General features: G+C 38.7%; 1 protein-coding gene across 8 annotated transcripts in view; it reads left to right on the plus strand.

Annotated features, from left to right (window-relative positions):
- EMSY (EMSY transcriptional repressor, BRCA2 interacting) overlaps positions 1 to 27,693 on the plus strand; it is a 100,073-nt gene that overhangs the window by 49,444 nt on the left and 22,936 nt on the right. For all 8 annotated transcript variants that reach the window (XM_043995720.1, XM_043995716.1, XM_043995722.1 and 5 more), the window contains 3 exons: positions 7,178 to 7,314; positions 13,968 to 14,141; positions 17,531 to 17,729. In XM_043995720.1, the coding sequence (XP_043851655.1) occupies positions 7,178 to 7,314; positions 13,968 to 14,141; positions 17,531 to 17,729 (510 nt within the window). The remainder of the gene's footprint in view (positions 1 to 7,177; positions 7,315 to 13,967; positions 14,142 to 17,530; positions 17,730 to 27,693) is intronic.

Here is a 27,693-nt window from a genome sequence, read left to right on the forward strand (position 1 = left end):
AGTGGGTGGCTCCTAACTTGGCTAAGTCAAGAAATGTGATTTCTGGCATCTTATTACTAGAGGATAGAAATGAAAAGTATGGAGATGGCATAAGGGCACCATGTTCTAAGCTGTGAATTTTGGCCTGAATATAAATGTGAGAACATTTGATTTTTGTCAAATTGGAGAGGGTCAGATTTGAAGGGAATCATCTTATTCTAGTTTGTAAGGAAAGATTATCAATCTCTGTTGAATTTCAAAGTATAACATATTACTTGATAATGCCTTTAAAATGTGAAATAGTGCAATGATTTTATTCCATTTTAAAACACCTCTCCCACTTTCCTAACACCTCTTGCCTTTGTATGTAACTTTTTAAGACCTTAAGGGTTTTTATTTTTATTTTTTTAATCTTATTTTTTTTAGTGAGGCAATTGGGGTTAAGTGACTTGCCCAGGGTCACACAGCTAGTAAGTGTTAAGTGTCTGAGGCCAGATTTGAACTCAGGTATTCCTGACTCCAGGGCTGGTGCTCTATCCACTGTGCCACCTAGCTGCCCCAGAGTTTTTATTTTTTGAGTTATAAATTCTTATAAATTTTGAGCCACAAATTCTTAGAATTCTTAGATTAGAAGAAATATTCTAAGGTAATAAAGATCACTCTCTCCCTATTATGTTTGATTCAGGCATGCCAAATCTCTTGCTTACTTCAAGTATACCTAACTTTTTTTGCTGTTAAGTACTCCCTCTGCTGATGCAGATTGCAATTTCTCCCCACCTTAGACAGTCTTCATGTGTTGCTATAGCTGAAATAAGTCATAACTCAGTGGCCAGTCCTCTGATGATGAGCCTCTTAGTATCTGTTACGGTTTATAGTTTTGTATTTAACTAGGATGTTCCTTATAGTCTGTCTGTGGGCCTTTTCACTTTGATGGGACCTGCCAGAATATGTATTCATGCTCCAATAATGTATCCTTCAAGCCTTGGGGGTCCTTTCCATGCTTAGGATGAAGCATTGGGAAAGAACTTTGGCAGAGCCTCTCTTTGACAATATGAGAGCAAAATGACTACGTTTTTAGAGGAAGAGCATTTAGTTCAGTGCATTTGGTTCATGTGCATGCTTCCTTGGCCTTGATATTTGAAGGTAAAGCAATTGATAGTATATTGTTGTGTGTGTGTGTGTGTGTTCATGTGAGACCAAAAAAATTAAATGATAACCTACAATCCTTTTCATTCTTTTGCACACATACACATTTTCTCTGGGTCCCAAACTTTTCTGATAGTTCTGTTTAAAAATTTTTTTTTTAATTTTCTCATTTCTGATTTTTGCAGAGGAGGTAGGTTCATCAATAGCAGTAGGGTCTTGCCATACACACACACACACACACACACACACACACACACACACACACACACACACACACACAGGCAATTCCAATTGTCTTAGGCCTTTGGATCAATAGTCCTTGATAATATTCAAGTGTTATAGGTAACTTTTTGGTGATATTGTACTTCACATCAGCAGTCATGTTAAAATGGCCACATAAGTTTGTTTGGGTGATGTCCATATTACTGAAGACATTTTCTTCTTTAATTTTTTTATTGGTGCTTTTTCCCCCCACATTCTTGTAGCATCCTGAGACCCAGCCCTCAAAAGAGAATTTACTTAGTTACAAACAAGTACAGTTAAACTGAACAGTTTCACGCATTGGATCATTGACCATTTCTAACAATACGTGCTTCATTCTGCACCTGTAGTCCACTACCTCCCCTGTGAGAAGAGGGATGTATGTTTCATCCTCAGACCTCTGGAATCATTTGGCTATTTCACTGATCTGAATTCTGATATCTTTTCTTGGTATTTTCCTTTACATTATTGTGATGTTTGTGTAGATTGTACTCTTGCTTCTACTTAAAAAAAATTTTATTCTGAACTTAAACATCAAAAAAGAACATTTCCATACATACAGTAGAACCCGGCAGGATTCTATTCGAAACTGATTCTCCACTCTGCACTAGCTACTTAAAAAAAATTACGTAATAAATTCTACATTGTATTTTCAAAACTGATCTGCTTGTTTGTGCTTCCTTCTCTTGCCTTTTGTGCATTTAAAAAATATTTCAGTGGCCCTTTTTTTCTGGCATCACTATTGCTAATTCCTTTTCTTCCCCAACATCTTTCATCCCCTGTTAGTTGAGGGAAAGTAAAGAAGAAGAAGAAAAAAAAATTTGTAACAAATATCATAAAACAAATGTTTGTTTACACCTTTCCTATCACCCTTCTGATAGGATTTGATGTGATTCATCAGAGGTCTCTTGGAGATGTTGTTGGTTATTGTTTTCATCAAGGTTTTTAAAGGCTTTTAATTTTTCTTTACAGTGTTGTTCTGTATAAGTTGTTTCTCTAGTTCTGCTCACTTTACTTTGCATCAGTTCATACAACCCAGGATTTCCTGAAATTCTCTTTTGTCATTTTTTTTACTATTGCATTCATATTCTATGATTTGTTCAGCCTTTTTCCATTTGTCTAAGAGGCAATCTAAGGCATCCCCTTAGAGTCTAGTTCTTTAATTTTTCCTCCCCTTTTAATTGCCTCTTTGGGATGAAAAGGTCTATTTTGCTTCCAATTCCTTACCTCTCCCATCCCCACTTTTTCCCCTGTTGAGTTGGATGTATTTTGGCACCAAATTCTCAACGTGTGTGTTTTCTTATTCAGCCTCTACTTTGTGAGTGAGGTTCACCAGGTGCATTTCTTACTCACGGGGAGGATGAGCCTGGTAGATTGATTTCAGGAGTTCTGAACTGTATTAGAGTGAAAATTGGATGTCCACACTACATCCTGCACCAGTATGCTGAACCTCCAGGAGTGTTGGGCCCACAGGCTGCCTGTGGAAGGTTGAACTATTTCAAGTTGGAAATGGAGCAACTCAGATTTTCTGTACTGATCACCAATGGGATCAAGCCTGTGAGTGGTTGCTATACTTTCCATAGGGCTCAGGTGAAAGGGAGATTCAATCTCAAAATCAAACAGAGGGAATTTCATCTGATAACTACTCCTCCATTTCCTCCATGTTTGTATATTCTTCTTACTCTAATTTTGGGAAATAACAAGTTCTACACCCCTTCTTCCTTTCTATATCCATGTATTCCACTGTTTGCCCCATCTTCTCTTTCCTCTCCTCAACTCTCACAATAGAACCAGTCTACCACTCTCTGTTCTAAGATAGTCTTCTAGTACTTTCCACTCAGAGCTTTATTACATTTTAAAAATTTCTTCTCAGTTTTCATGTCATCTTCCTGGAAAATCTACTTTTCCTTTGAGTCATTGCTTGTTGTTACAGCATTGAATTTACATACTTGCAGGTGTTTTATTTACTCAACACTCGAGTTTTAGTTATTGAACTGGGCTTTGTGCTAAGGGAAGGTTCTATCCCTTGTTGTACTTTTGGGTGGTGTGATCAGTTCCACCTGGTCTTGCTCTGGGTCCCCTTGGTCCTTGTGATAACCTCTACTTCCTGTGATTTGCCCTACTTGGATCATTGAGGTTTAGAATGCTGGATCCAGGGGTTCTCTGGTGTTTCAGTGTTAGGAAACTGAGAACCCTTGAGACTGCCCTGCCCTGTCCTGATCTAGGTTTGAGCTCTGCAACACCGTCTCACTAGTCTCTGGTAATGTTGCTGCTCCTCAGGGCTTCCAAGGTCCCCACCCTGGAACTTTCTCAGGGCAACCCTCTGCCCTTGTAGCTTCTATTCACAGAGCCTTGTAGGCTGCTGGTCTCTGGTCATTATTGATGCTTCCCATGGGCTTCTTAAAATTTTTTTTTTAATGTGGTTCTGGAGTGGAAGATGTCACTGTAGATTCTCATTGGATTTCTTTATCATTTTTGAATGTGGTGTGAACTTCAGTGTTTTATTGGAGTAGGTATTAGGGAGCTGGGAAGTCTGTCCGTGCTAAAGCTGAAAGGACATGTAGAAATCATTCAGTTCAACCCCTTGATTTTACAGAGAAACAGGCTCAGGCTCTAGAGAAGGAAAGTGACTTTCCCAAGGACACACTGGCAATAATGCATATTGGAGCTAGGGTTTGAATCCAAATAGAGGGTTTACTCCAAATAGAGCACTTTCTCCATTGTACCACATGGTTTCATGCTCAGAGGAGTTAACCTCACTGGGGTTCAATCACTAGCATCTTTCATTAATGAAACTGGGAAACATTCTGATTAGGGCAACATTCTGTGGAAGCTGGAGGACCACTTTGTGAGATATGGGGTGGACCAGATGGCCTTTGATGTGTCTTCTGCCTCTTGAAATTCTGTGATTTTTTTGAGTGTTCCTAAATGGGAAAAACACTGAAAACAATTTTTAAATTGTACAAAGGGATAAAAACTGTTCAAGGATAATTATTTAGAGCCCTGCACATGGATGTTCAGTGATTGTCCACTGAATTAACAAACAGATGCTGAGAACATCTGTACTTAGTCAAAAGGAGCTAGCTCTTAGAGATGTTGGAAATGCTGGAAATTTGGTGTTTGTTTAGTTAAACATTCAAAGAGTAGAGTACCAATCCATAGCTATTATTGAATGCCTTTGTGCTAGCATGATGGGAGCTAGAGAGGTATGCATAGCAGTGCCACCTCTTTTCTAGATTTTATATTGAGTGATGGAGTTAACACACAAAATAACAACTCTGTTGCTTAGGAATTTGAGGAATGGCCTAGAAGACCTGGAGAATGTTTCTTAAAGCTTCAGCTTGTGGAACTAAGGGTGAGCTTTGAAATACAGGTAGAATAAGTTTAGACAAAGGTTAAGAGAGAGGGTATTTTTAGTAGGAAGGTGTATAAGCAAGGGCAGGAACAAACATGACGTGATTATGGAACAGAGAAGTGGCTGTTCTGATGAAAGTGGAAGATCTATGTTAGGGAGCAGTAGAAATAAGATGGAATAAATTAACTGAAGGCTAGAATTTGAAGTCCTTTGAAAATCATTCTGTAATAGCTTTTGAAAACCTAGAGTCACTTCCACTTCTCAGTGAGGCACTAGAGAATATTCTTATAGTATATCTTGGATAGTTACTGATTTCTCCACTTGGTCCCTTTTTTATAGAGAATTCAGTTGCTCTAGAACAGGGCTTCTTAAACTTTTTCCACTTGAGACCCCTTTTTGCCCAAGAAATTTTTGTGTGACCTCAGGTATAAAGGTATATAGAATGCTACACATAACCTTTTACTGTTGCCAAATGTTTTGTGACCTCCACATTCAGTTACTCGACCCCATATGGGGTCACAACCCACAGTTTAAGAAGCTTTGCTCTAGAATAAGGTTTTTTAACTTGAAGTTACTGTAGAAATTTAAAAAAAAAACAATTGATAACTGTATTTCAACATAATAGGTTTCCTTTGTAATTCTGTGTATTTTAAAACATTCTGAGAGGGGGTTCCTTAATTACTAGACTGTCAGCATGGTATATGATATAATAAAGGTTATGAACCCCTGGTCTAGAGTATGATCCGTTTATATAGATTATACAATATCGATAACTCCCCAAATACCCTTCTGACCAATTGATATGAGAGGCACAGACTAGGAGTCAGAAAACCCAAGTTGAGTCTAACAGTTGTCTCTTATTAACTGTTACACCTGGGTAAGTCATTTATCCCATTTTACAGGTGAAATAACTGGGACCCAGAGAAGTTAATAATCCTTGTACTACTTATCCCACAGGGCTCCTGTAAGGGTCAAATGAGAGAATATATGTATAAGGTGCTTTATAATTCTAAAACACTATGTAAGTTTATGTTATTATTATTATCATCATTATCAGTAACAGCCGTTTCCTCATCTGGCTGAAGTTTCACAGTTATAAAACCAGATTTGATGGGACTTTACTAATTAAAATTTATGTAATTATCACTAAATGATAATTAGAAAAAATTGTTAGTGAAAGAAATACATAGCTGCAGGTCACATTTTTAAATTCTGTAGAAAATGCCTTGGCCTACAGACTCTAATCAACATGACAGCTTTGACAGTTTAATCTTTCATATCCTGCCATCATGGAAAGACTTTTTTTTTCTTAGTACTGAATTGTTCCAAAGATAGACTGTTCCTGAACATAAGCTGTGTTTCTAAAATGAGAGAAGAAAACCCAGCATTTTGTAATAGAAAGGATCTCGAAGTGAAAAGATCTGAGTTCAAGTACCAGTTCTGATACTAGTCATTCTACCTTGGGCAGGTCACTACACCAGCTCTGTGCCTCAGTTTCTTCATCTGTAAAATATGGATAAAAATACTTGTACTGACTACCTTTCCCCACAGGGTTGTTTGCGAAATGTTTTGTAAATCTTAAAGTACTATTTAAGTGGGAACCTTTATTATTTCTTTGAAGGAAAAATTATAATTAATTATACATGAAAAATTATACCAATTATTGGCTATATTTATACTTCCTTAGAAATGACTGAATGACTATTGCCTAAAGATTAGCATCAGCAAGTATGGATAAGGTTAATGCTAATGAATGTTTTCATTCACAGCAGCTCTCAACGACTGTCTGCTAAGGCATGGAGGAGTTGGATCTAAGTTGGTAGTGGGAATTCCCATACAGAAATGATGGATTCTGGGAATATTGAAGTATATAAGCCATAGGAAACATAGTACAATGGAAGGGGCACTTGGAGGACCTCAGTGCAAATCTCAGGTCTTCCACTTACTCTGTGACTTCAACAAACTCTCTAGGCCACCATTTCCTTTTCTATACAGTGAGAGGGTTAGGTAGTACTCTTGGTCCCTTTCAATTCAAAATAAACATGGTATATTACATATAGAAGATCCTTAGTACATGTTGAATTGTCATATCAGGTTTATCAGCCAAATTTTGGGGTTAAAAATGATGAATAGGGGGGCAGCTAGATGGCACAGTGGATAGAGCACTGGCCTTGGAGTCAGGAGTACCTGAGTTCAAATCCAGCCTCAGACACTTAACACTTACTAGCTGTGTGACCCTGGGCAAGTCACTTAACCCCAATTGCCTCACTTAAAAAAAAAATGATGAGTGTAGTAGAATCTGTAAGATATTTTAAGCCTTTGTCTTCATCCAAAGGAGACAAGTGATTAAGGGTATGAATTGTGTGCAACCTAAGTAGAATTGATTGAACATCATCACTCTTAACTTGGGCCTCCTTTTCTTCCCCCTTCTCTAAGGAACGACCACCAAAATCACCACCATCCCAATGACTTCCAAGCCCAATGTGATTGTTGTACAAAAGACCACAGGAAAAGGAACGACCATTCAAGGCCTACCGGGCAAAAACGTTGTCACAACATTGCTAAACGCTGGAGTAAGTAAGAGCTTGACCTGCGGGCTCAGCAATCCACCGAGGATCTTAAAGGGCCAGCTATCCAAATATTTGCTTAAAGAAGTCAAAACCCCACGATGGCTTGAACTTTTGATTTACCACTGCTGTGCTATAATAACTATAAAGACACCACCTACGGATGCCATTTTTCACAGTAATTTCTAATACCCATTGAATATTGCTGTGGTGGCTCTGCTGCAGCCTGCTAGATTGTGACACACGGGTCCTTGTTTCACAGGTTTAGCTTGCTTCCAGATGGAGAGTCTCACTGGCTTAACAGCATAGGAACTGTTCTCAGAGGGCTTCTCGGTGCCCATGTGTGATCAATGGATGCAGGTGTCAGCGTATGGGCCCAGGCGGAGGAGGAAGGAGGGCCTGGGCTGGGGAGAATGGAATTCTTGAATGACAGAGGCTAGAAGAAACACAGAAACAAGAGATGAAAAGAGGGACAGAGATGCAGAGAGAGATCAAGAGATAGACAGACACAGCCTCAGAAAGGAGAAAAATACGTTCAGGAAAGAGAGACACAGTCCAACCAAGGGGAGAGCCATGAGGAGACAGCCCTGACTGGGCCTGAGACCACATCGACTCATGAGCACAGGACTCAGGCCTCCCTATGCCTGTGCTATATTTTAGAAGTCACAGTTCCTTATTAATCCCTAATAGGGACTCATGCTAGTTGACGTGTATAATACTGGAAGAGCTAATTCAATCTTAGGCTTCGTGACAGCTAGTATCCAGAGCAAGGGAGATGATAGCCCTTCAGTGCTTTGTTCTGGGCAGACCACATCTGGGGAATTATGTCCAGTTCTGGCACCATATTAGGTCAATTTTTTACAATAAAATTGGCTTTCTTAGGAGGTATTGAGCTCCTTAACACCAGCGGTCTTTAAGCAGAGGCTGCTGGTAAACCATTGGGAATACTGGAAAAGATTTCTCCTCAGGTTTGGACTGGATGATCTCTGAGGTCAACTCCGAGAGTTGATTTAATTAACTAGGGGAGATTTGGTTCCATCTCCTTACCATTTACCTTTTTGAGCTAATCTAAAAGTTGAGTAAATAACAGAATACATTCTAGCTTGCTATAAATAGATGGGCTTAAAGGTTTAGCCTGGAGACAATGCTTATCAGCTATAGGTAGAAAGTAGAAGGTGACAGCTTCTGTAAATGGAAAATCAAGAGCTTCGCAGGCATAACATTAATCTTGATTGAAACATCTAGCAGTCAGGCATTCACTTTATTTTATGTTGAAGGAAACTGAGGTTGTGATTTCCCTGAGGTTTCCCATCAGTTAAGGAGAACCTATCTGCTAGAGCATCTTACTTATTCTGGACATTCAGATTTTCATGGTCACCAGATTTGTCTTATGCCTAAAGCTTGGGTTAAAAACAACAACAACATACCCGTATCATAGAACAGAGAGGGTAGACAGGGATAGGTAATAGTTTCTATGAGAAAATCTTGGGGGTTTTAGAGTACTGCAAGCTCAAAAATGAGCTAGCAGTTGGCTTGGCTAGCCACTAAAGCTAACGTGACATTCGAATACATTAAAAGAAGCAGAGTGTCTAGGATGAGGAGGATCTCATTCAGTTCTGGCCCACACTTTGGGAAGGGCAGTGGCAATCTAGGTCTCCTCCAGAGGAAGGTGACCAGGATGGCTAGGGGACTGGAAAACCAACACTGTTAGAGGAGCATAGAAGGAACTAAGGATATTTATCCTGGAGAAGAGGAAACTTAGGGAAGACATGATCACTGTTGAGTAGTTGGACAGCTTTCATGCAAAGGAGGGATTAGATTTGTCCTACCTGCCTCTAAGAAGCAAAATTGGAGCAGTAGATGGAAGTTGCCAAGAGATAAAGGAAAAACTTGTTCACGATTATAACTGTCCTAAAATGGAATGGCCTGCCTCGAAAGGTAGTCAGTTTCCCCATCCTTCGAGGCCTTATGGTGGAAGCTGGCTGACCACTCTAGAGAATCTAGAGGGAACTCCTGCTCAGATAGAGGTTACACTACACATCCCTCTGAGGTTTCTGCCAAGCCTGTGTTTCTCTGGTTCAGTTGAGCACTGCAGGAAATGCATCAACTCTTTTTAAACATTTAAAGCAATCTGGGAGGGATACTTGACAAAATACTCATTCCTTCATTCTACAAACAGTGACTGAGCCCCTACCTTGTGCACACAGGGCCTACTGGTGCTAAGGGATTAGGAAGATAAATTTGACACAGGCTCTGAAAACAAGTTGCTTATAGCTTAATATAATGTGTGGATCCAGACATATTATAATGTGAGGCTTTGTTCCTGGATCCTGTGAATCCACTAGGATTTGGGGGACACCATAGATCTCAGAGCTTTTTGTGAGTTATGTGACTTCCAGGTTTATCCATAGTAGCCACTTGATATCCATCTTGTTGGGCTCATATACTAGGAACACTCATTTAAGAAATGATTTGGGAGGGACAAGACTAGCATCCATGTATAACAGGCTTTCCACTAAACATTCTGCAAATTGGCTTTGAATGGTCGTAAATGACTCTCTGTATTTGGGCAAGACCCTCCTGGCCATTAATAGGTAAGTGTGTTCATCTGCAAATGAGTAATTATACACAAATGGGCTCTTTCACATATGCCCAGAGCTGTTTCTATAAAAATTGCTGTGTGTATATTTGTGTATGCCTAAAGGAGAGGGAAGGAAAGGGAGAGGTTGGAGGTGGTAGGTAGAAATGCATGGCAAAAACGGCTTATATATATATTTTTAGATAACTAGCAAGCAGTCCATGCTTTTAAGCCTCATGCTCAAGCACATTGCTGTTGTTAACCTTTAACCCTGCAGCATGGTATAGCGGAAAGAACACTGTATTGGGAACTAGGAAACCAGAGTTATAGTTCCACATATGCCACTAACAATTTGTGTGACTTTGAGCAAATCTCCAGGCTCTTACTTCCTTGGCCCTCAGGTTTTTCCCTCTCTAAATTTATAGGTGATTGAGCCTGTTGATCTCTTAATGTCATTTCTGACTTTTAAATCCTCTCTATTCAGTAAATCCTCTCTGAGTGGTTGCTTTATGCCACTTCATTCAGGACTCTTCCAAATTGTATCAAAACGGTAGTTTTAGTTCTCATGTTTGCAAGTTAAGAACAAAAACGTAAAGTTAAAAAAAAAATGAAGGCTAAAGTACAAAGTAAAGCCAAACCTGATCTGTGATTTCACATTTTTCAGATTTTAAAAATGTCAAGTAAGAAATCAGTTTGGTTGGATTTCCTTGCACTCACTAAGTGGAATGGCACTTGAAGCTATAAATAACATTGAAATACACTTGGCTTCGGTCTGTGTAAAGGAAAGTGCTGACAAGTGGATCGTGGTAAACTCTTTAGCTTTCACACTTAGAAAGTACTGGTGACACCGCAGCAGTCACACAAAGGAAGCACCTTGTACTCCTTGCACTCCTTCCAGGGTTCTAACCTGGAAGGTCAGTTGCCCATCCGCTCCTTCTCCTGCTTTCTTGTCTTTCCTACTCTGTTGCATCCAGACATCCCACTTACAGCTCGTTGTGATTTTATGTGGCCTCAAAAGAGCTGAAAAGCTATCCTGCTCTATCCATGAACTCTGACATAGGGAGGCAGGGGATACAGCAGAAAGGGCACTGGACATAGAGCCACAAGACTGAGGCTCAGATCCCAGCTCTGGCTTCTGTTTCCTCTTCTGTTTGAAAAAAAAAAAAGCACTACTACTTCAGGAATATTATGAGAAAACCCCTGAAACTTTCAAGTGTTATAGTCATGTGATTTACTGCTCATTAGAATCCACTAGGTGGCACGGTAGATAAAACACTAGGCCTGGAATCAGGAAGACCTGAATCCATATGTAGCCTCAGACACTTCCTAGCTGTGTGACCCTGGGCAAGTCACTTAAGCTCTGCCTGCCTCAGTTTCATCCCCAATAAAATGAGGATAGTAAAAACACCTACCTCACAGGGTTGTTGTGAGGATCGTGTGAGATAATAATTGTAAAGTGCTTAGCACAGCACCTGGCACATAAAAGCACCATATAAATATTAGTTATTAGTATTATTATAATCAGCCATCATTATGTGTAAAGCACTTAGTGCAATGCCTGACACGTAACAGGTGCTTGGTGAATACTTGCTTCTTTTCCTTCCTTCATTGTAGCATTCCAGTGGTGACCATTCATTATCTATTCAGTGCATTTTCTCCCTTGGATGGGGAACATTTAGATAAGGGTTTGGTTGGTGTCTAATACATCTTATGACTGGCATGCTGTATGGGATATTTGTGCAGTGTATTTTAATTACTGATGAGAAAGTGAGGAATTTGTCTTGCTTCTTTTTATATTAAATTGAGCCTATTAATTGGGCTTTGGATAATTTCAAACGTTACTTAGGCATGTTATTATATTCAGTGTGGGGAAAATAGAATGAACACAGAAAATCTGAGTTGTCATTCCAGCTTTGCCATTTATTAGCTTGGGAAATGTGGGCAGATGGCATAACCTCTTTCAACTCCAAACTCTTCATCTCTAAAATGGGCTGAATACAATTTTTTCCAGCTTGTTTAACAGGGTCGTGGTGAGGATCAAATGAGTCACTGCATATAAAAGTACTTTGAAAACTGTCATTTTATATGAATGTAAAGGATTAATACTCTTATTATGAATTCATCCATCAGCCAACAAGCATTTATTAAGTACCTTAAAAACAAGCAGCTAGGTGGTATGGTGGATAGTGACCTGGAATCAGGCCAAATTCAAATCTTGCTTCAGATATTTCCAGCTGTGTGATCTGGGACAAGTCACCTAACTTCTTTCAGACTCAGGTTACACATCTTTAAAATGGGGGTGATAATAGCACCTACCTAACAAATTTGTGAAGATCAAATGAAATTTTATATTATGTTTATACATATACATATCTATATATCTTTGTAGACCTCTACGCACTATACTGAGTGTCCCAGAAATTTTAGTGCAGTTTTAAGCTTTAAGAATTTTAATAACTTAATGTTACACTGGAACTTCTGGGATACTTTGTATAGTACTTTGAGATCTGCAAAGAGATTTACATATGTTAGTATGTGTATATTATTGTGTATTGTGCTGACCACTCGGGATACAAATAGACTGATGAAACTGTCCCTGTCTTCAAGAAGCTTATATTTTATCATCCAAATAAAGGAAGAATATCAGGGGTTGAAAGATTCTTTCCTTGTGTGTGTGTGTGGCGGGTGGGTGGGGGGTGTTAGATGATCTAATATTGTTTCACTTTAGGAATGAGGATTTGATCTCAGGGAAGTGAAGGACAATGCTCCACGGTTAGGAAGTTGCAGAGCTAGGCAGGCATCTCACCCAGATCTCTCAACTCTAGCCAGTGCTCTTTCCACTCGTTGCTATAAGGGTTAGGAGCTCTACAGAGATGAGGAATAGTTATTAATAATAAAGTCCTTTCTAACAAGATCCTTTTATCCTGAAATAGTTATTCATTCAAATTCTAAGAAATGGCTGGGTGCCTTTTATGTGCATGGCCTATACCTCGGTGCTAGGATGCAGAGGTGCAAAGTTGCAAAGGTAAATCTGAGAGGGCCTCTCCCTTAAGGAGCTTACATTCTAGCACATGATTATACATGCAAATTGCTGCCATTCAGAGCTATTCAGTAGTACATATTAGACATACAAGTAAGATGCAGGAAGTCTTTGGGAGGGAAGGAGCACTTCTGAAAGGAATTGGGAGAATCTTCACTGAAGAGGTGGTATTCAAGCAGGGAGGTGTCAGATGTCAATGGGTTTAAATGGAGCAAAGACATTGGATATGGGGAGTGATGTGAGCAAAGACTTGGGCTAGAGATGAGGCAAAGTTTGTAGGAGTATGTGCAGGGCATTGTCAGTCCTGGTGCTTCCGCATAGCCATTGTCCAAAGAAAGGTGACTAGGGACTTCAGGGGACTCAAGATGGTGATGTAGCAAGATTAGTTGAAGGATCGAGGGATGTTTGAGCTGGAGAAGAGACAACTCAAGGGGCATGTGGGAGCTGTCTTCAAGCATTTGAAGGACTGTCCTGTGGGAGAAGGATTAGACTTGTCCTGATTGGCCCCACAGGACAGGACTGGGAGCAATGGGTGGGACTTACAGAGAGGAAATCTGCCCTAACAGAGTTGCTCAAAGGTGGAGTAGGCTCACCTCACCAGAGGTCTTCAGGCAGAGGCTGGACGACAACTTGTTGGAGATGCTGTAAAAGAGATGCCTGTGCAAGCCAAGGGGATGGCGTGGGATCCTAGATACCTTCTGAGGTCTGTTCCAACAATATTCTGATTCTGTGAACACCTCAAAAGCTCTGCTTCAATTTAAATTAATTTCAATTCATTAAACTTTTTTTGAGCACCTACTATGTGCTAGGCCCTGGGTATGCAAAGATATGTGTGGCCCAGATCCAACTGTTCCTGTCAGACTGGATATTGTATAGTACATGGGAAGGAACTGTGCGAAATAAAGGTAGGTTGGGGCCAGATTATGGAAAACCTTTAATGTTATTGTACAACATTGCACTGTGCCTCATAACATTTTGTCTTTTCCCTTGCTTCCCCTATAAAGGCTCAAATCTAATATGCAAACTTCGGCTTTGCTTTAGGGGGAAAAGACCATTCAGGCAGTGCCAGCAGGAGCAAAACCAGCTATCATCACAGCTACGAGACCCATCACGAAAATGATCGTGACTCAGCCAAAAGGAATAGGCTCAACAGTTCAGCCAGCAGCTAAAATCATCCCAACAAAAATTGTTTATGGGCAGCAAGGAAAAACACAGGTATATGGGTCAAATGCTATGATTTCATTTCTATGTTTTCTCTTTTGGGGTCAGAGATGTCCAAGAATTCAAAAGTTTCCCCCAAATCTAGTATTCCAACATCTCTAACAGTGAAAAGAGCCCTGGATTTGTCATCAGAACACTACAGTTCTAATTCTTGGTCTGCTGCTTTGTATCGTTAAGCCATTCACTTTTCTATGCCCTGGTTTCCTCATCTGTAAAGTGAACAGGTTGAACTAAAATGATCTCTAAGAACTTTTCCAGTTCTAAATCTTCTATCCAAAATAAAAGCAAATTACTTTAAATTGTGGTTGGGCCCACTAAAGTCGATATATAATTATTTATTTTCTTGAGGCTAGTATGCCTCAGCCCCTTAGACTGACTCACATGTCTCTGGATATTTGTGGTTTCTGGAATGTGCCATTGACTAAAAAAGGGGAAGGTGTCTCATGCCATTGGAACCAACTTTGCTGGTGATTGGGTATATAGAGGGTGGTGATGAGAGGGTACAGATCTTCAGCACTCCCAAAGTAAATTCTTTACGTTTTTCTTTTGACCTCCGGTGTATCTTTACTTCATCAAAAGAACCATGATTTTATTAATATGAGTATTACTTCAACGAATGTTCATCACGTCTCCACAGTCTTTCTAGATAGTCATCCTGGGTTATTGTGACCAGATATATGCATTGTCAGTTCACCTACCAGTGGTTATCCTTTCTTCACAGAGCTAGGCTGGTCCTCAGCTGACAGACACACCATCTATTTCTTGGCCAGTAATTGAGGCAAGTCCCTTCAGTACATTAGAGGATGGTACTTTTTTTTTTTTAAAGGAAGGCATGTTAATGATTACAAATTGTGCCAAATGTCTAAATTTGATTTCAAGATCTCTGGAAAGCTTCAAAGGCAGATTTGAAAAGGACAGTATCAGAGAATTGGGTCAAGGGAAGCATGGCAAGTAACATTTACATATCACTTTACAGTTTTCAAATCTTTTTTTATACATTATTTCATTTGAACCTCACCACTGCTCAGTGAGTGAGGTAGGTAATGCTAGATATTCTCAACAGTTGCAAATAGATTATGCATGTGAGCCCAAATAAAACCTCAGCTCTTTACATTTTTACTTGAAAAAAAAAGTGATGAAAATAATCATTTAATATATACTCATATGTACATATAGGTACATGTCTGTGGACATGCATGTACACATTATTTACATACAGAGTGATATATGCTCATGTGTGTAACTTTGTGGGAAGGTATGTATATGTATGCATGTATAAATATGAACACATATACATTTGCCTCTGGGCCTGTGCATGCGTGTACATTCACACACAGAGGAAAAAGAGCCAGACTTGAAGTCAGGAAGATTTGGGATCAAATTCTCTCTTTCATATGTACTGACTGTGTGACCCAGGGCAAATTGCTTAACCTTCTTAGTGCCCTAGGCCACTCTCTAAGATCCTAGGTGCCAGCCCTCACTAGTGGAGGGAATCTCTTCACTGGAAGTTCACTAGGGCAGTGAAATCATAGGGCCAGTCTCCCTCTCCTAATATTTAACAAAATAATAACAGTCTCAATTTGAGTGAGTGTTTCCCTTCTCATTGCTTTCATTTGTGTATTTGTAGAGTTTTGTTGCATTCTGTTTAAAAAGATATACCATTGGAGTGTGGGTGGGTGGGTGTCTGAATTGGTATGTACTTTGAATTTTTCCGGCCTTGCTTTGTATCAATCTATATATCTACATATTTCTTTGTATTCATGTTTGGTTGCTTTGTTTAATACTTATTCCATTAATATTTAAGTACTACAGTTTATTCAGCTACTCACCAATTATTTGTCATGTAGATTGATTCAGTTTTTACACTTTTTTTTTTTTTAAGTGAGGCAATTGGGGTTAAGTGACTTGCCCAGGGTCACACAGCTAGTAAGTGTTAAGTGTCTGAGGCTGGATTTGAACTCAGGTACTTCTGACTCCAGGGCCTCCTGACTCCAGGGCCGGTGCTCTATCCACTGCGCCACCTAGCTGCCCCTAGTTTTTACACTTTTAAAATTAAAAACTACAAATATTTTGTCAGTGATAGGTCCTTTTTTCCTCCCACAATAACATCTTTAGGCTATGGCCCAAGAAATGGGATTGCTGGATTAAAGGGTAGTTTCAATTTTGTGACTTTTTGATAACATTGCTGGATCATATATCTTTTTTTCCAAACTTAATTTTTAATGGATATTTTCTCATCTTCTCTTTTTTTCTTTTTAAAGAGTACTTCATTTTTTCCCAATTATATTTAGTGACAATTTTTAACATTCATTTTTAAAATAAAATTTTGAGTTCCAAATTTTCTCTTTTCTCTTCCTCCTCACTAAGATGTTTCTTTTTATTTAATCAAAAAGTGACACACCTGTCCCTTTCATGAAATTTACAAGTATTCCATTATTTTCCCAAAATTATATAAAATTTTCTTCCTAATCTTCAAAATCTTCTAGTTACTTATTCCTTCTGATATTTATTCTTTACATTCACAAATTCATATATTATTTGAGTAGGAAGAAACCTTAGAAAAAAGACCATAGAATGTTAGAGCTAAAAAGTGATCTTAGAACATTAGAAGCCTAGAGCTAGAAGGGACCTTAGAGCAAAGAAATCTTGTAAAGTGGTGTCTTGGTGCAAGCAAAGAGCTGGGAACATTGAACATTATGCCACAAAGAGCCGTGAGGGACCATCTTACCCCAGCTTGTCATTTGACATGTAAGGAAATGATCTTAGAGAGGTGATCTGATGGGCCTTTGGTCACATAGTTATTGGGAGAATCACATCCAAGTGTCAACTCAGGAGAGGCAAAACCATCTCTCATCACTGCTATGAGATTCGTCAAGAAAATGATGGTGACTCAGTTAAAAGGAGTAGGCTCTAGACTTCTAGTCTTGCTGACTACCAGCTCACTACTCTCTTGCCCTATTTCTGTTTACTGTTGTTTTCCTACTGGATGAATGGTAGGTACAAAATGTAATTATCCCTCAAATGTTTATTGAGTTTCTGATGATTTATTGATTCTTCACCCTGCTTGGCTTAAAACGAACACTTTGTAATTCAAGACTAAGTCTTATTCCTTGAGCATGTTATTGAGGAATTTTGTTTGTTTGTTTTTTTCCTAAGAGATGTGCTATTTGGTAAGCTGGACATGGGTTTCTATATCTGAAATATACAGTAACTTACATTCCCATAGTTTTGTATGAACTATGCATAAAACACATTAGATACATTGTTTTAGTTTTATATCAAAAAAATAAGAATTCAGGGCAAGCTCAGCCTTCTTAAATACTAGCTTAGCTCTTTAAATGGCTCTAAAATTGCAACTGGACAGATTTTTACCTTTCTTCCAGGTTCTCATCAAACCCAAACCAGTGACATTTCAAGCCACAGTTGTTAGTGAGCAAACAAGACAGCTTGTAACGGAAACCTTACAGCAAGCCTCCAGGGTTGCTGAGGCCGGGACTGCGTCTGTTCAGGAGGTGAAAGAAGAGCCACAGAGCTATACAGACAGTAGTTCCTCTTCTACTGAATCCTCCCAAAGCTCCCAAGGTAAGAGCTATTTCACTTCCAATTCCTCCTTTTTTCCCCCTTAGTCTTAGTGAACTTCAGCTTTCTCAGCTGAAGTGGGATAACTGCTTGTGAAGATCAAAGTGAAGTACTGCTGCATGCATATCATTTCCCATTAAGCTGGTAGATGATAAACAAAATTGGCTTCTACTACTCAAACAAAATAAATGCATACAGAATCAAAGCTGGAAAAATACCATAGAGAACACAGAGTCCATTCTTCTCCTTTTAGAGGTGGGGCTCCATTTCAGAGAAGCGAGGTGACCGAGAGCATGGCTAGGAACCTGGCTCTTACCCTTAGGAGCCATCTCACCATGACCTTGTCATGCCTTTTCACTTACCTCGTTTTCCTCCCTGGTTCAAAGGAGATAGAAAACTTGATGCGATCTATCCCGTAGAGGTGTTTGGAGGAGAGCTTTCTGTGAATCTTCAGTGGCTACCCAAATGAGCTGCTGTTATTTCTGTTGGCCTTAAGACTCCCCATTTGATCTAGGACTAACATTAGGTCTTTGGATTGCTTGTCCTGTCTTTCCATTAAACCACAATGCCTAAGTGTAACTTAATGACTGGCTTCTGGAGAGATGGGAATTCCTTGAGGGCAGGAACGGGTTTATTTTTTGTCTTTCTTTCTATAATGCTTAGCACAATGCTTTGCTCATAATAAGCCCATACTCCATTCTTGTCGGCTGACTGAATTGAGCTGAATTCATAGATTGATAGACTTAGGAGGTGATTTACTGAGTCCAACCTCTTCATTTTACAGATGGGAAACTGAGACTCAGAGATTTACTCAAGGTAATATTATAATTTAGTGGCAGAGACAGGATTAGAACCCAGGTTTCCTGTCTCCTAGTCCTGGCCTCTTGTCCCATGCTGTAAATTGGTCTAAGCCTTTATCTTTTTGCCTAAGTATTTAAAACTATTTCTTAGAGGTTTGTTGTTGTTGTTTTTTAATTGGGAACAGTGGGGAGCTCAGTCTATTCAGCATGTCTGAATGTTTGATAAGAGGCAAGATCATAGAATATTAAGAGTTAGAAAGGAGCTTTAAGAGATCATTTAGTCTATCCCTTATTACAAATGATGAAATTACATCCAGAGAAGGGAACAGACTTACTCAAGGTCACAGAGCTAGAAATAATCCATGTGATGTATCAAGAATTTAATGAAAACATTTTTTTCCTGTGCTGTATGACAGTGTTTATGAAGAAACTATGAAATTTCAGATCATATTTTTGACAGGTGTTTCATATCTGTTTAGAGCCATGATTCCCAAGTGATTAGTGTTAAATTTGTTTTCCTGCCTGTTAGGGGTAGTTAAGAAGAACATGAATAGGTAAAATCTAATGCTATTTGAAGTCCTTATTCCTGGACCTGAGGAAGGATAAACCTGACCATGGGTGAGGAGGGAGAGAAGCAAATGTTTGACTAACTTGCCTCATCAGATTAAATTCCTTTAAGGCCCTTAACTAGCCTCTCACTCTTTATTCAAGTCTGCCAATTACCAAAAGTACTCCTGGCTCCCCTTTGCCCATGTTTAACACCCTCTGTTCCAGGTATGTAGTGGAAAAAGGACACTAAGCTTAGAGTCTGGAATTTGAGTTTGAATCCCAGCTCTGTCACTTGCCTTGGGCAATCAGTTCCACTCTCTTGGTGGACTGGTTCAAAAGTGTCAAACATTGGCCCACAACAATCTCAAGTGTGCCCCAAACCATATTAAATTGTAATTGGGACAATATTTAACAAAATAAATAAAATACAATAAAACATAATATTTCATGTTAAAACTAAGTCACGGTGCGGCCTGCAGGGATCCTTATGTACAGATTAATGGCCACCATTTTTATTTAAGTTTGACACCACTGGATTAGATGATCTCGAAGGTCCCTTCTAGTTTGGCATTATATAATCCTAATGGTTTGGTGGAAGGTGCATTGGCAATGGAGTCAGAAGAACTGGAATTGAATCTTAGCCCTAACACTTTCTACTTGTATGGGAAAGTTGCATCCTTACTCAACTGTAAAATAGGAAGAATGATCCTTCCACTGTCTGCTTCATGGGTTATTGTCAGAAATGTACTTTACAAACTTTAAATCACTCTAGAAAATGGGATTTTTTTTTGTATCTGCTTCACCATACTCATTCCTATTTCTCTTTGAGATATCACTTCCAACCCTATTGTGTCTTTCCAACCGTACACACCCTTTCCTTCAAACCACAGCTGAGTAATTTCTGAAATATGAAATCTTCCAGTATTTGCTCTACCTGGCTCTACTATTACTTTATCACCTATTCACAGCTGTAATTGACTATATGCTTATTTTATGTGAGATATAATAGAATGTTGATAATCCAGAAAGTATCTTTTGGACTTTGTCATATGCTGGTATTCTTGTTGTTGGCTTTTTGGCTTTTAAAGACCTTCATAACCTGACTCCTTCCCACCTTTCCAGCCTTCTCACACAATATGGTGACACCGACCTCCTTGCTATTCTTTGAACATGACATTCCATCTCCTGACCCTCTGCATTTTTATTGGTTGTTCCCCATGCCCGGAATTCTCTCTCTCTTCATCTCGGCTTTCTGGCCTTTCTGGCTTCCTTCAAGTCCCAGCTAAAATCCCACCTTCTGCAAGCAGCCTTTTCAGTTTCCCTTAATGCTAATACCTTCCCTCTGCTTGCTGATTATCTCTAACTTAGATCCTCTATGTATTTTGTCATATGTAGTTGTATGCATATTTTCTCCCCCATTTAGACTGTGAAATCTTTGAGATCAGGGACTATTTTTTTATTTTCTCCCATTAGGTTTTATTTTCCCAAGTTATATGTAAATACAAATTTTGATACCAATTTTTTTTTTTAAAACTTTGTGTTCCAAATTCTCTTCCTCCCTCCCCCTCATCCCCCAGGACTCGAGCAATTCATTATAAGCTATACATGAGCAGTCATACAAAACATTTCCACATTAGCCAGGTTGTGAAAGAAAACGGACAAAAACAAAACTTCAGATAAAGGGACTAACAAAAAAATTTATGCTTCAATCTAGATTCAGACACCATCAGTTCTCTCTCTGTAGATAGACTGCATTTTTCATAGGACCTTTAGAGTCATCGTGGATCATTGCATTGCTGAAAATAAGCAATGAAAATGAAAATGAAAATAAGTCATTCACAGCAGATCATCTCACAGTATTGCTGTTATTTTGTATACAGTACATTTCATGTTGCATCAGCTCATGTAGGTCTTTCCGGGTTTTTCTGAGAGCATCCTGCTCGTCATTTTTTTTTTTTTAAATAGTAAACTACATTTATATAGTACTTGAAAAAGAGATTTTATCAGGGACTATTTTTTGCCTTTCTTTATATCCCCAGCATTTAGCATAGTACCTGGAACATAGTAGGAATTTAAGTTCTTGTTAACTTGATTAGCAGACAAGCTTTTTTCCCTATTTTATTTATTTATTTTGTTTTTAAGATACTCCCTATATTTTATTTTTAAATTAGAGAACCTTAGAGTTGGAAGGGACCTCATAGGTCACTCAGTCCAAACCCTTCCTGAAGCATGACTATCACTTTGGCTTTACCAGCAGGTGGATATCTTAAAGACTTCTAGTTAGAACTTACTATAACATCTTTGGTAAGAAACCCATTTGCCTTTACAGTAGCTTTTCTTCTCCAGATAAAATTAAATTTTAAGTTTCCCATGTAGGAATAAATAGGAGAATTATACCTGCATCCACATACTGTATAGTCTCAGTGTTTTGAGTTGTTGGTTCATGCCTTACTCAAACCAACAGTTTTCAAATATAAATTTCTCATTTGCAGGTAACATTGGGAAAACCTCTCTAGTGTTTTGTTTTGTTTTTTTGTAATTATGGTATTTCGAAATGCTGAGTTACTGATTTTTCTTATGTTTTTATTATATTTGCCATTAGAATGCGATGCAACCTTGGGCACCTGTGCTACCTTTTCTTTGGCCTGATGTTCTCTATCTGTAAACTGAATCTATAAACTCTATCTGTAAACTGAAGTGCCGTCTAGCCCTGACATTGTGATTCTGTTAGAGATTACTTCTTTGAGAGGGTTTGTTTTCCCCATTATTTTCATCGCATCACAAGTCCTTTAGAACATAACTCATGTCTCTCACTTTTTCTTTCTTTCTTTTTTTTTTTTTTAAGTGAGGCAATTGGGGTTAAGTGACTTGCCCAGGGTCACACAGCTAGTAAGTGTTAAGTGTCTGAGGCCAGATTTGAACTCAGGTACTCCTGACTCCAGGGCCGGTGCTCTATCCACTGCGCCATCTAGCTGCCCCATGTCTCTCACTTTTGAAATCTTCTTCAGGTAATTAATTCTTCACTGTGCAGAAGAGTGCCCAAGCATTCTGAATAATAGGCAAAGTGGGCTATAAAACCAATTTGCTTCTATGATAATACATTACATTAGGGTAGTGCTCATATAAAGGAGTTTCATATGTCTTATTCAATTTTATTCTCACAATAATTTTTTGAGGTACTACTAAACACCTTATTTGATCTTGGGCAAGTCCTTTTACCTCTGATTCTCGGTTTCCTTATCTTAAAACTATAATTCTTTAAATTAGGAAGAGCAAGGATTGTTATCCCCACTTTATGGATAAAGAAATAGAGATGTATTGATGTATATGCCCTTGCTTAAGATCATTTAACCAGTAAGTGATAGGACCAGAGTCTTTTTTTCCCCCATAATAGTATTTTATTTTTTTCCAGTTACATATAAGGATAGTTTTCAACATTTGTTTTTATAAGATTTTGAGTTTCCCATTTTTTTCCCTCTTTCCCTTCATTCCCCCTTCCCCAATGCAGCAAGCAATCTGATATAGGTTATATATGTACAATCACATTAAACATATTTCTGCATTAGTCATGTTGTCAAAAAAGAATCAGAACAAAAGGGGAAAACCTCAAGAAAAGCAAAAGAAAAAAATAAAAGTGGTATGGTTCAATCTGCATTCAGATTCCACAGTTCTTTTTCTGGATGTGGAGAGCATTTCCCATCATGAGTCCTTCGGACTTATCATTGTATTGCTGAGAAAAGCAAAGTATATCACAGCTAATCACACAATGTTGCTGTTACTGTGTACAATCTTCTGATTCTGCTCACTTTAGTCAGCATCAGTCCATTTAAGTCTTTCCAGATTTTTCTGAAATCTGCCTGCTCATGATTTCTTATAGCACAATAGTATTCCTTTACATTTATATACCACAACTTAATTCAGCCTTTCCCCAATTGATGGGCATCCCCTCAATTTCCAATTCTTTGCCACCACAAAGAGAGCAGCTATAATTTTTTTTTAACATATGGGTCCTTTTCCCTATTTCATGATCTCTTTGGGATACAGACCTAGTAATGGTATTACTAAGTCAAAGGGTATGCATAGCCACATAGCCCTTTGGGCCTAGTTCCAAATTGTTCTCCAGAATGGTTGGATCAGTTCACAACTCCACCAACAATTCATTAGTTTTCCAATTTTTCCACATCTTCTCCAACCGCTATTTATTTATTCATTCATTCATTCATTCATTTATTTATTTATTTATTTATTTATCTATCTATCTATTCAATTATTTAATTATTTATTTATTTAATTATTTATTTAATTATTCGTTTGTTTATTTATTTTGTGAGGCAATGAAGGTTAAGTGACTTGCCCAGGGTCACACAGCTAGTAAGCGTCAAGTGTCTGAGGCCAGATTTGAACTCAGGTCCTGCTGAATCCAGGGCCAGTGCTCTGTCCACTGCACCACCTAGCTGCCCCACCAACATTTATTATTTTCCTTCTTTTGTCATATTAGCCAGTCTTCTAGGTGTGAGGTAGTACCTCAGAGCTGTTTTAATTTGCATTTCTCTAATTAATAGTGATTTAGAACATTTTTTTCATATGGCAATAGCTCTGATTTCTTTATCTGAAAAACTGCCTGTTCATATCCTTTGACTATTTCTCTATTGAGGAATGACTTGTAGTCTTATAAATTCGATTCAGTTTTCTCTATATTTTAGAGATGAGGCCTTTATCAGAAACTGTAAAAATTGTTTCCTAGCTTTCTGTTTTTCTTCTAATCTTGGCTGCATTGCTTCTGTTTATACAAAACCTTTTTAATTTAATGTAATCAAAATCATCCATTTTACATTTCAAATATTCTCTATTTCTTATTTGGTCATAAATTCTCTCCATAAATTTGAGAGGTAAACTATTTCTTCCTCTCCTTATTTGCCTATGATATTACTCTTTATGTCTAAATAATGTATCCATTTTGACCTTATTTTGGTATACAGTGTAAGATATTGATCTATGTCTAGTTTCTGCCATACTGTCTTCCAGTTTTCCTAGCAGTTTTTGCCAGATAGTGAGTCCTTATCCCAGAAGCTGGGTTCTTTAAGTTTATCAAAGGGTACATTACTATGGTCATTTACTACTGTGTCTTGTGTGCCTAACCTATTCCATTGATCCACCACTCTCTTTCTTAGCCAATACCAAATAGTTTTGATGACTAATAGGATAGTTTTAGATTTGGTACATAGGGCCAGTGTGTTTTGATTTTTAATCCTATGTTCATTCTACTATATTTTTCTTTGGGGCAGACAGGGGAAAGGTAAAAGGGATATTATATTTTTGGTTTGAGAAAGGGATGCAGCATGATACAGTGGAAATAACAGTAGATCTGGAGTCAAGGAACCAAGGCTTATTTAAGCCTTGGCTCTGCTATTTAATACCAGTTTGACCCTGAGTAAATCACTTTTCTTCCCTGGGTCTCAGTTTCCTCTTTTGTCAAATGAGAAGGATTGGACTAGGTAAAAGTTCATCTTTAGATCATATGATTTTATGAAGGCTGGCAGAATTATAGAAGACTAAGTGTTGTATTGTGCCAACAGGATTACAGGAGTTATATTCACCAAGTACTTGAGTTTCCATTCTAAATTATCTTCTTATTTTGTAAGTTTTCTGAACCTCAGGATTTTCCTTTCTCTAAAGATCCCATCATTGCTACCACACCATAAGAATTTTTCCCATGCCTGGATATCCCTTGATTACCCATGCACATTCCAGAAGTTTAGTGACTGCCCTTGTAGGCCAAAAGAGAAGAAGAATTTAGGGCTTACTCTTGGATTATTTCTTGGGATTCATTAATGTAACCTGGCTGTTAAAAGAATAACCAAATAGCTGTGATGCAAGAGGAGGCCGAAGACCCTTTTGTTCTGTTTTTTGTTCTACATTTTTTCTATTTTTTGTTCTACATTTGTCTTTACTTCTTTGGCTGTTGTGTTATATTTAGGCTTGGTTAACTCTCTATCCATGGCCTGTTGGTTGACTTCAGTTCTCTCGTGTGGTATGGGCAAAGTCATAGCCTGGTTTTGTGAGATGTAAGGAAGTCAGGAACACCTGGAGTTTAAATTTTGATTCTAATGCCAACGTTATGACTCTGCTGAAGTCATTTCCTCCCTCTGAGCCTCAGTGTGCTCATTTGTGAAAGGAGGATAATACTTCATTTACCTACCTCACAAGCTTTTATGGGGAAACACTATAGAGATGTGAGTTACTATTATCATTTATTATTATTGATCAAGTACAGACTCTGATTAGAGAGAGTGTCTCACATCTTCCTTTCATGACAGGAGTTTATGCTTGCAAAACATGGGTCCGAGATATTTTTGGGCCCTCATATTAGGCTGACCTACTGTCAGTACTCCAATTCTCTGTACTGAAGTAGTCTTAATATTCACTAAATTAGAGAATTACTAGGGGGAGATTTGCCTTGAGCTATACAGGAATACATGAGAAGATGATGGAGACCAGGACTTGACTACCTCTGTGGTCTTGACCAAGTGTCCTCGTCTGTAAAATGAACAAGTTAAAAGAGAGTCTCTCAGGTCCCTTCTGCCTCGAAGATCTCGTGCTTCTCTTTTGATGTTCCACTAAATAAAATGTGCGTTTAACTCCCTAAGTTATAGGGCTTTCTCTCATGCAGAGAGTCCAGAGTCTGCCTTCAGTCGAGAGAATAAAGAATGACAAGTAGATAAGACTAGATGGAGTGACTCTGGTGGTGTTCTATTTGACCTGGTCCTGCTGCAGGGTCCCTGAGCATCTTCATGGATGTGGACTTAATCATTTGGGGGCATTTGGGATCTATCTGGAGCTTGGACCAACCACCTGGCAGCAGGACAAGGAAAGTTTGGGAACTGGGCTTGTCTGTGAAGCATTCAGCAAAAGCATAGTCAGCGTAGAATTCAAGGGAGGTGCTGGAGACAAAGGTTTGGTGTGCTCAAGTTGTCAGCATCAAGGGAGCCAGCGGTGGGTCCTGACAAGGAGACTGATTAGCCTCAAGAGTCAAAGTAAGTGTCAGTGACCCTAGTAAGGTAGGTCAAAGGAAGAGTCCACAAATCATATAAACAACATAGGGAAAGGTGTTATAAGCTCAATGCGCTAGGGCCATCTCCAAAGGGGTTTCCCTGGAGGCTCCCAAACAGGATGCAGCTATGTTAGCAGAGGCAGCTAGGACTACAGTCCACGTATGCGCTTTCTAGTCAGGGACTCGCTTTAATCAGTGCTAAGCTTACCTACACACTTAGGAAATACATAAGTCTCACCAGTAGGCCAGGCAGGAGATGCTGATTGGGCCTTACCATAAGTGAACCTCTGAGAAAAAAAAATGAAAATGTGCATTCTGCCCAGGCAGATGAGTTTGTGACTTTATTGTTTCCTAGCAATTCAATTGAGTAGACATTTATTAAGTGCCTACTATGTGCAAAGTCCCATATTAGACTATGGGGAAAAACTAAATAAAATTTAATAAGCTGCCTTTCTGCCTTAATGGAACTTATAATTGAATAGTACCAGAAATATTTTAGTTCTTGCTTTCCTATCTTGTAAAACCCTCTACTATACTGAGCACTGGGAGATAGGATCATAGAATCCTAGAGTTGGAGGAAACCTCAGGTTCATCTAGTTATACTCTGACTTGAAACATGAGTCCTTTCTATGATACCTCAGACAAGCAGTATACCAGTGGCTATTTAAAAACTTCTTGCAATAGGAAACTCATCCTTGAGGCAGCCTGTTCTATTTTTTTGGATATGTGCTAAAATCTATTTCTGTGTAACTCCTCCCCTTTCTCCATTTTCTTCCACATTTGCCTTCCAGTGCCAAGCAGAACAAGTATGATCCTTCTTCTTCAAGGGAGCTATTAAGATGTTTGAAAATAGTTGTTCGTCTCCCCTCAGTGTGTTCTTCTTGAAACACCCATCCATATAGGGCAGCTAGGTGGTGTAGTGGATAAAGCACCGGCCCTGGATTCAGGAGGACCTGAGTTCAAATGTGGCCCCAGACACTTAACAATTACTAGCTGTGTGACCCTAGGCAAGTCACTTAACCCTCATTGCCCCGCCCCCCAAAAAAAAGAAAGAAAGAAAGAAAGAAAGACACCCATCCATAGACCCTTCAGTAAGATCTCATTTGGCATGGTTCCATATCCCTTCGCTATTATCATTGACAAGATGCCATATGTCCTGAGAAAAGTAATCACTTTTAACATGGGACTCCTGAGTCGGTTATAGTATTCTTTGTGTAATCGTTGGTAATTCAACATTTGCTGAGGAAAAGGATGGCAGATTTCATTTGGGCATTATATTCTTTTTAAAAATATTTTTTGATCTGGAAATTTCCTATCCTTTTCCTCTTTCTCATAGTTTCATATTGGTCTAGTGCTCCTTACTTTTCCTTCTATTTGGGTATATGCATTATCTTCTACATTTGGATTATAATCTCACACATTGCCAATCAGCATTACCAGGTACTGCCATTAAATACATAGCATGTTAGAACATTCCAGAAGTTGGAAATTTTAGACTGTATGTAAAGAATTAGCCATGATGTAGTGTTAAAAAAAAAGGGGGGGGGCCCAAGATTTAAGGTAAAAA

This window comes from Dromiciops gliroides, chromosome 3, assembly GCF_019393635.1.
Source record: "Dromiciops gliroides isolate mDroGli1 chromosome 3, mDroGli1.pri, whole genome shotgun sequence".
Lineage (NCBI taxonomy): Eukaryota > Metazoa > Chordata > Mammalia > Microbiotheria > Microbiotheriidae > Dromiciops > Dromiciops gliroides.